General features: G+C 43.8%; 1 protein-coding gene across 2 annotated transcripts in view; it reads left to right on the top strand.

The window, feature by feature from the left end:
* PLEKHS1 (pleckstrin homology domain containing S1) overlaps positions 1–8,017 on the top strand; it is a 23,742-nt gene extending 15,725 nt beyond the window's left edge. Inside the window, exons 9-13 of one of the 2 annotated variants that reach the window (XM_029244904.1) lie at positions 1,752–1,867; positions 2,371–2,577; positions 3,253–3,354; positions 4,640–4,775; positions 7,533–8,017. In XM_029244904.1, coding sequence (XP_029100737.1) covers positions 1,752–1,867; positions 2,371–2,577; positions 3,253–3,354; positions 4,640–4,775; positions 7,533–7,712 — 741 coding nt within the window. In that variant the 3' untranslated portion in view covers positions 7,713–8,017. The remainder of the gene's footprint in view (positions 1–1,751; positions 1,868–2,370; positions 2,578–3,252; positions 3,355–4,639; positions 4,776–7,532) is intronic. The other variant, XM_029244905.1, reaches the window with a different exon arrangement.
* The last annotated feature ends 1,680 nt before the right edge of the window (positions 8,018–9,697 follow it).

The following is a 9,697-nucleotide window of genomic DNA, read 5'->3' on the forward strand; positions in this document are numbered from 1 at the left end:
TTTTTTTTTGCAGTACGCAGGCCTCTCACTGTTGTGGCCTCTCCCGTTGCGGAGCACAGGCTCCGGACGCACAGGCTCAGCGGCCATGGCTCACGGGCCCAGCCGCTCCACGGCATGTGGGATCTTCCAGGACCAGGGCACGAACCCGTGTCCCCTGCATTGGCAGGCGGACTCTCAACCACTGCGCCACCAGGGAAGCCCGATAATACTTTTTTTAAAAAAAATAAAAGAGCTCTGGAAGCAATAGAAATAAAGACACATTTTCTGTCTCCACTGGAGTCAGGGAGGGCTTCAGGACACAAAATGGCATTTGACAACATATATGATGAATAGTTCAGTTGAGCTCTAATCCAGCGTGAGTGGCATATTAGGGGGAAAAACCCCACAGCAACCAGAAAAAAGAGCCAGACCATAATGGGTCTTGAATGCCAAGTTGACTTCATGCTGCAGGCAGGACAAGGGGCAGTGGTGGCTTCTCAGTTAGGAAGGGGCAAAACCGAATTCTCTTCTAGTACTATTAACCCAGCAGCTATATTCAAGGTGGACAGTAGAGAGAAGAGAATGGAAATGGGAAGTAGGAAGGCAAAATTGGGGGGAGGGGGGCAGCATTTCCCAAACTGGGTTTTTCTATAAGATGGTGACGTGTTCATACATAAGACGCATTCTGAGGTGAAATAAGTTCTGAAAACACCAAATCAAAGTAAGTTACACAAGCTTCTTCACTGAAGAAGTCTCAGAACCTTTTTAGTATGCAGTGGTGCATTATAAATAGCCAAGCAGGATACAACGCACAGCATTCCCCAAGCTCATTTGACCACAGGACCCTGCTTTTCATGCCAGTGCTCTCTGGGACATGGTGACGGCAACTAGTCTTTCATGACAGTCCAACCAACCAGCCAGGTGGTACTGAGCGCTAGCTGTATGCCCGGCGTTTGCTAGGTACTTTACGAGATGCAAAGTCTAGTAAGGCAGATAAAACTAAGCTGGAAGACCACCACAAAAATTAAGTACAACACCGTGTCATAGAAGTTCAGAGAAGGGAGAGGCTGGCAGTGGCTGAGGTGATCGGAGGGGGCTGTGGGACCTCAAGCCAGGCCTGAATACAGCTTCATTAGACAAAAGAGAAAAGGGGAAGAAAACTGCATGAAATGGGCACTAGAAGAACACCATTTGTAGGGGCGTAGTGGGAGGGCTGGCTTGACTGGAAAGAAGTGTTCCAGTGATGGTTCATGGTTAATTTGTTAGGTAGGCAATCGGAAGCCCTTAGGGTTTTTGAGAAACCATTGCCCCAAATGACTTAGTTCCAACAAGCTAGTGGAGAATCCCCAGAGGACAGTATTTTCTAGAATCCTTACAGCCCCTTGAAGTAACTTGACTGCCTGTGAGCAGAGTAGCCCGAGGCCAGCTCTGCACTATGTCGGAGCCTTTGACCCACTCAGGTGTCGTGATTCTATAATAGTATCGGTTGGGCAAAAGAGTTCATGTCATTAAGTGCCTAGTGATGAAACAGAACAATGGACAGCAATTTACTCCAATAGGACCCTTGTATCAGGAACGTGGGGAATCCTAGAGAAGAAAGCAGATTTGGAGTCTGCCAGAAGCTTTACTGGTTCATTCCCCCAGAATGAGCACCTCTGTTCATCCAATGGTAGACATACCATTTCAGGGACCAGAGCCATCAGGTAGTGGGTGACAAGGTACCTGGCTTATTGATAGACTCACATCCTTACGTCTCTGCCTCTTATCTATAGCTGGATGATATTATTGCTGCCAGTGATTCTGGTGAACCCATTGAACCCATTGGACCTGGTAGTCCAGACCAGGTCTCCAAGGCAGTTGAGTGTCATTACATGTCCATGAAATCCTGGTAAGTAAAACTGCCATACCTTAAAATTTGATCTTAGCTAATGTATTGTTCTAGAACAGTTGCTGCCAGATCATTTAAATCGTTGATATAATAATACAAAAGCATTACCATAGACCAAGCTCAACACGCCATTCAGTCATCTCAAAACAAGTGAACGTGAGAATGGTTTCTCTACCCATAGAAAACCATTAGTGACATCCTGGGGACATTTTCTGTCTCCCGGGGCAGTTCTTTTCTATTTTGCATTTACGTCTCTCACACGCTCACTTTGTCTCTCCAAACCCTCCCAATGTAAAGGGCTATTTTGGTCCCATGTCCATTTTTAGAAGGAAAGTTTATTGGATTTGGTTCTAACTGTAGCTGGGATTCTGATGGTTGGACATACTTCAAAACCTTGTTAGTTTTCACATGGCTGTTAGCTACTTAAATCTGATTCACACACCACGGAAAGCTGTAAATAGATAATGCTGAAAAAGGGTTTGTGTTAACTTCTTGTACTCTAGTGTTTCCGAAGAGTCGTCCCATAAGTCTGCTGATGGCAAAGAGGAATCCCAGACCCTGGCAGATATCCTGAATGGGGAGCTTCACCCACAAGAACAAGGCTCAGGAACAGGCTCTTGTCTTTCACCTGCCAATACGGAAGCGCAGATCACGAATGACAAAAAGGGGTCGGCCTCACTAAGTGTTGTGCAATTGTCTATACTAATCAAGTAAAGTTCTCATTTCTCAAATTTTATGGGTCCGTAGAGCAAGGCAGGCTTCCATTTGTACTCAGAATTCACATTTTAATCTCCAACTCAGCCAAGAGTCTGTCCAGCTTGCCCTTCTCGCTGATACAGTAGCCAAGGACAGTGAACACCAGAGTTGGAAGTGTAGCGAGCAGTCCCCTGGGCTGTGAGTGGCATTTTCAAGTACTTTAAAAAATACTGTTCTTTCAGGTTCTGGAACCTTGGATCACCCTGACCTGGGCTGTATATCACCCAGATTTTACTATTAAAATGACAGGCATGCAAGTCACATGAGGTTTGGTTGTAGACTAGGCTGGAGAACTTTCAGGTTTTAAATGATGCCAAGAACATTTGATGAGATCGTTCTCAACTTTAGCTCTTTTCAATGTCTCCTTCTGTGGAGAAGTGTGCAAACTGACATGATATATAATGAACTTCGTCCATTTTTTACTCCTTTTCCATTGTCTGCCATCGCTACCACATCCCAAGGGGGTGGAGGAGGGCATTAACGAGTAACTTAAATTCTTATCCTTCTCCAAATGTTTTGGACAATCTTTAATGGCATAATACCGTCTCAGATGTCGGAAGCCAAAGTCCATTCAGAAGGTACAGTTCAGAGCCAGAGAGAGTCGCCTGACTTTTACAAATGTCTTGTAGTAACATCCCCGATGAAATCCAAGTGGAGAAGCTGAACATGTTCCTTTCTCCTCCTGACATCATAAACCATCTTGCTCTCAGAGAAGCTGCAGGACGGATATGGTAAGTAGGAGATTTGAGGGTTACCGATTATAAATGGGGTTGGATGATATGAAGACAGTCATTATATCCTGAAGCACTGTATGTGGCAAAACTGCCTGGAGAACTCGGACTCTCGTGCTGCTGTTGTCACAAAACGTCTTTGACTGAGGCAGAAATAAGGATACTGTTGTATAGGAGGGACAGCTGGGAGATAGGTGGGTATAGGAGGACCCAAAAGTCCAGGAGGCACTAAATTTCTGATTTTTTGAAAGTGAGGAAAAGTGGGCAGGAATACGTATCGTCCAAGGAAATCATTGCCAAACAACGAGCAGTGAGTATTTGATGAATGAAGTCAGTGAGGTCAACAAGAATCTAAGGTCTAAAAGAAAATGGCATACCAGGGTCGAAGACTTCTAGACATCAGGTAAAAACCTGCTGGTCAGGGACTCAGACACAGAAGATTGTGTGGCAGAGAATTTTCTTAGAATGATCACTGTTTGTTTGATTCTACATTCTTTTAAAGACCTTGTAATTCATTTTGATGGAAGATTACATTTTTAGAATAGAAGAAAGCTTGTTAATGTAAACATCACACATCAATTACAAGTTCTGTAAGAGGGCAGGAACCACAACCTGCCATTTTTCCAAACTTCCCACAATCTAAGGCTCAAAACATATTTGACGGAAACTATGGACTCCTCTACACCTGAGCTTGCTCATCTAATAATTCATCTATTTTTGCATGACATATTCACTGTGTGCTCACTTTAAATACTGGGTTTTTCCGTATCGTCTTACGGAAAAACCGGAAAGAACTTTTTGGCCAACCCAGTACGTAACATCTTCTGTTTATGGGGTTATAAAAAAACATTTTTTTTAAGGTGGTTCCATACTTCTGGGGTCTCAAAGCCGTTGAAAAAGACAGCTGCATAAACAAGTAAATATAAAATGCATTTGATCTGAGTATACAATAAGCGAGGGGCTCAGACAATGCAGTAGAAGTCCAGAGGCAGAAGAGATTAATTAAGGTAAAGGAAGGGTAATGTAGGAGGGCTTTGGAGAGACAGTGTCATTGGAGTTGGAGTTTGGAGGAAGACTCAGGCTCCAAGAGTAATGAGAGAGGAAAGAAAATTCCAAACAGAAAAAGAGAGTTCGACTACTTCAGATGTAGCGCAATATAGCTAAAGAAGCTAGTAATAGTAGTGGTAGAATAGAGTGAGGAGCCCCATCTGTATCTCCATCCGTGCCCCGCACTCCCAGCAAGCACCGTCTCACTCTTGTGTTGGATGCTGTACCCCCATTGCAGTGTGGCTCAGTGGGATGGCCCCCCGCACCTGGGATGCTTATTTTTTCACGGAGATCACCTTTTGGCCGTGAATGACCTGAAGCCCCAGAGCCTGGAGGAGGTTTCCTTGTTTCTCAGCCGGTCCATCGAGAGGGAGGTGAGTCCTGCTGATTGGCCCTGGTCAGGGCAAGAAGGAACAAGATCAAGGTCTTGGATGGTGTCTGAACAGTGCTGTGCTCTGAAGACAAATGAGACTCTGCAATCCGCAGCCACCATATGTAAATAAGAGAATAAGCAGTGTAAATAACACTTCATAAGATACTTCTAAATAACAAGAATGTTATTTTAGGACCCTTTTAAAATTCTTTTGTATCAAGTAGTATTTGGAGGGAGCAGTGGGCTAGGAGACTGAACGGCTGGGTTCAAGACCTCAGATGCAGCATGACATGGCAAAAAAGAGCTTGCAGTGGAATCAGGCAGGCTCAGTGTTTACATCCAACCTCCTTTAACCAAATGGTGCCTCAATCTTCTCTTCTGTAAAATTAGGGATAATGATAATGCTAGTTATTGGAGAATTAAATGAGATAATATATAACATGCTTACAACAGTGACGGGCACATATTAGGTGCTCAGTATGGTTACTATTACTTCTTCTACTATCAGCTGGGGAATGCTGAACACGTTTAGCTTTTTTTTTTTTTTTTTTGCGGTACGCGGGCCTCTCACTGTTGTGGCCTCTCCCGTTGCGGAGCACAGGCTCCGGACGCGCAGGCTCAGCGGCCATGGCTCACGGGCCCAGCCGCTCCGCGGCATGTAGGACCAGGGCACGAACCCGCATCCCCTGCATCGGCAGGCGGACTCTCAACCACTGCGCCACCAAGGAAGCCCCCAGGTTTGGCTTTTTAAGCCTCCATTTCCTCATCTTAGACATTGACGTACCTCCCTCGCAGACTTATTGTAAGAATTATACTGAACGTGCGACTATGGACCGAGTACGCATGTCGTTAAAAGACTCACCGTGTTTCTGCCTATTAGTGCAGTCTCCATATCGTTAACTCCTTTCCTGGTCTATTTTTCTGACATGCCACTTGACCTTGGGAAAGTCACTTCCTTCTCTGACAAGTCAGTTTCAGTTTCTTCTCTCTAAAGTGAGAGAGGGTTGGTTTTCAAACTGTACTTCTTAGACCCCTAAGACCAGGACAGGAGGAGAGGGGAGGGAGAGGACCGTGTTCTGGGCTTCGGCTAGTGACAGCAGTGTATGTTTATCATTTTTTCACGTTGGAACTTCCTGTTACCTCACCTCGAGGAAACAGTAACTTGGCTTAGAATTTCTGAAAACCACAGTACAGGAAGATCTCTCAAATTTCTTCCAGCTCTGAGAGTTTATGATTAAATATGTCTTATCTCTTCTGCATCACACAATAACTTTGTTGGTTAGACAAACTGTACTACCCCTACTATCTAAATGGGAAAACTTAGTAAGAATGAGGGAGTTGTCTAAGATACATAAATAGTTAGTGTTAGAGCAAAAGGACTCATTCATTCCTTCATTCCTTCACTCACTCACCATTTATTGAACGTCTATTGTATGCTGTATTCTCTGCTAGGTCCTAGAGCCACAAAAATGGCCTCGGCCTGAGCTCAAGGAGCTTACAGATTAGTGGATAAAACAGGTATATTATGTGCTAGTTACAGGTGCAGTATGTGCCTTGAGATACGAACAGAGGACCACGGGATCACAGAGGAAGAATGAAGTTAATCTATTTGAGGGAGGCCAGAAAGGTGTCTCAGAGAAGGGGATGCTTGACTTGGGTTTTGAAGACTAGGGTAGGAGTTTGTGTGGTGGCAAAGGGAAGCTTTCAGGAGTCCAGCCCAACGCTCTAGTAACTGTAATATATTTCCTCTGCCAAAGACCCATGCTGCGGCCAAGTGTTCAATATAATCTTCTGAAAGTTACCAAACAGTACGCTTATCCAGAGACCTAGGCATCAGCTCTGAAGCCAAGAAAAGGGTTTTTGCCTGGGAGCAGATCCAGGAGGAACTCCACCTGGGTGTTGCTGACTGCAGTTTATCAAGACTGCCTTCTAGATTGTGGAGTCACTTGCATAAGAGGGACTGACAGCATTTCTTTTGGGCTCATTCTGCCTGACCCCCTTTCTCCTAGATGCTATTGAGAAATACATGTGTTCACCAATATGATTATTTGAAGATCAAAAAACTCCCCAACTTGCCCACCACCCCTACCATTCCTGATCTATTTCTTTATGTTAAAAACAAATATCCAGTCCTTTTTAAAATTCAAATAGCTGGTCCCTGAAAGGAAAAAGGATAGTGGAAGATGGGAAGATATGGAACGAAAGGAGGGGCAGTCAAAGGCCCCTAATGTTTTACAGCAGCTGAACCAAGCAGATGTACTTTCCATCCTTGAGAATGAAGTTGACAGAAATGGGAATTTGGGGTGAGCGTGGGTAGGGACAGGAAGGGGAGAGAATGTGAGATTTTAAAAGGAGGGGGAGGAGATGTGCATGGGAAAGGGGAGGAGATGCTAGATTGCAGGAGAAACACATAGAACTTCAGTCTCCTCCCAATTTTGTCAGGGGCTGGTCCTGTCTGGTGGTCTTATTTGGATTCTCTTGTTTCAAGAGGCTTTTTGTTTCTTGGTACAAATGGGCCCATCTGGACAGGACTGATGTACTCTGGAATCTGCCCTAAGGGCTCAGGCCAGTGGAGGCCAGAGAATAAAAATCCATCTTCCACATTAATATATCAATATAAGTCATCCTGGTTTTTTCCGGCCCAGATTTTCCTCACAACCAGCTTCAAAGGGTGTGAATGAGGACAGACTGACACTGAGAACCAACAGTCCTAAAGATAGTCTTTAGTCATTTAATGTTCTTCTTTCTTGTGTTTTAGAAAGTAAAACTCACCATCGCTCGGATCCCAAATTCAGAGAAATTCCACGCAATAGCCTGTACGTGCCACTTACCAGACCAAGGTATTAAACCTTCTAAACTGGATACGTCTGTACTGGAGAGGACACTGGATAGGAGTCTGGCCATTAAAAAGGGTCAGCAGAAAGGATCTGGAGAGTAACGTGCTGGGGCCCACTGCCGACAAGCGAGGATGGGCCCCAGACTCTGTGCTGAGCTCTGCCCCTCACCGCTGTGTGATAGCAGGCAGTCAGCACAGCTCTCTGAATTTCTCCATCTGCATCTTAACAATGGGAATAACCATCCCATCTCTGGCTATTGCGTCAGGGATGTTGAGAGGCCCAAGTGGGATGATAACTATGGAACACAGTGAAAATGTAAGGCCTTATTATCTCAGACTTTGTCCCAAACACCACAGACTGAGATTGGGTAAGCTTCTCATCTAAAATGTGCTGTGTGTTCTGTGAGGTCATGGTCCACACATTCTCTTCTTTGTTAGGGAATGGACAGTTGGAAACACTCATTTTGGGAAGCCAAGATTCCCTAGAGAGATGTGGTACCGTATCAGCCTTCCCAGACACCTCCCGCTATTCATCACATGCAGAATGCTAAGACACAGTGACTTCTTGGATTCAACAATCATCTTGTTTTCTTAAAGACCAAGGAACAATTTTAGAAGTCGAAGCAATTTTAAGGTTATATCCAGCAAAGTTTGCTTGCTCTACAAGTAATAAGGGAACTGCTTAGCACTTCTAAGTTTGAAAGTTAACTAATTGATGCATTAACTCATTGATCCTAAAAGGCCGAAAGGATCAAGTCTTTTTTCATAAATAAGACAACAAATGCAGAGAACTAAAGGATGAATCAAGGATGGGGGAACGGTAGAGCAAAAGAGGCCTTCGGAAAATAGATCTTACTGTGTTGCCATTTCACACGGGAAGAAATCAAGGCCTCAGACATTTAATGATATATTTTCTTCATGGCTCCTGGTTTCATAGCTATCTAGTGGCAGAACCAAGAATCTAAAACCAGCTCTGAGAAACAGATGTCCTGATCTTCACTTTGTATTTGGATTTAGATTTGAAAAGACCTTCAACACACAGATGAGACACTCAAATATAGTTCATTTTCTGTTATCTAGATTGTACACAAAAGTATTAAAAATTTTTCATTTGCATGCCCTATTGGACCTACTGTTTCTTTTTTTTTTTTTTTTTGGTAAAGCTAGATTGGAGTTAAGACTCTACTTTTTTCCAGTTTTATTGAGATATAATTGACATATAACATTGTATTAGTTTAAGGTATACTGTATAATGATTTTATATGTGTATATTGACCTACTGTTTCTACTTCTAGAAATTTATCCTACAGAAACACTCACACAAATACACAAAGATATCCGTAACAACAACAACAAAAATCCTTTGGGAATTGCTTAATTATGATGACTTCATATAATTGAACATTCTGCAGATGTTCAAAGTTTTACATGAATGATTAGGAAAGATGTTCACAATATCTTAAGAATGAAAGAAGCAAGTTGCAGTATAGTAGGTATAACATCATCCCACATTTACAAAAATAAATGACTGGTGTTGGTGCATATAAAATTTTCCCAACCCTGGGCTTCCCTGGTGGTGCAGTAGTTGATAATCCACCTGCCAATGCAGGGGGCACGGGTTCGAGTCCTGGTCTGGGAAGATCCCACATGCCGCAGAGCAACTAAGCCCATGTGCCACAACTACTGAGCCTGCACTCTAGAGCCCGCGAGCCACAACTACTGAAGCCCGCACACCTAGAGCCCGTGCTCTGCAGCAGGAGAGGCCACTGCAATGAGAGGCCTGCACTCTGCAGCGAGGGATAGCCCTCGCTCTCCGCAACTAGAGAAAGCCCACCCACAGTGACGAGGACCCAACGCAGCCAAAAATAAATAAATAAAATAAAGAAATTAAAAAAAAATTTTTTCTCAACCCTAACTGGGGAGAGAAATCCCTCCCTCACAGGGGTTGTTATGATGTTGAAATGGATGATGTACAAACAGCCCCTGACACATTGCCTGATATGGAGTAAGCACTCAGTAAAGGTTAGTTATACTGCTGCTGCTAAGACAATACCATTTTTTGTCTAGAAGAACATACATCAAATTGT

Source organism: Monodon monoceros, unplaced genomic scaffold (genome assembly GCF_005190385.1).
Source record: "Monodon monoceros isolate NGI ecotype Baffin Bay Population unplaced genomic scaffold, NGI_Narwhal_1 Super_Scaffold_4, whole genome shotgun sequence".
Taxonomy (NCBI): Eukaryota; Metazoa; Chordata; class Mammalia; order Artiodactyla; family Monodontidae; genus Monodon; species Monodon monoceros.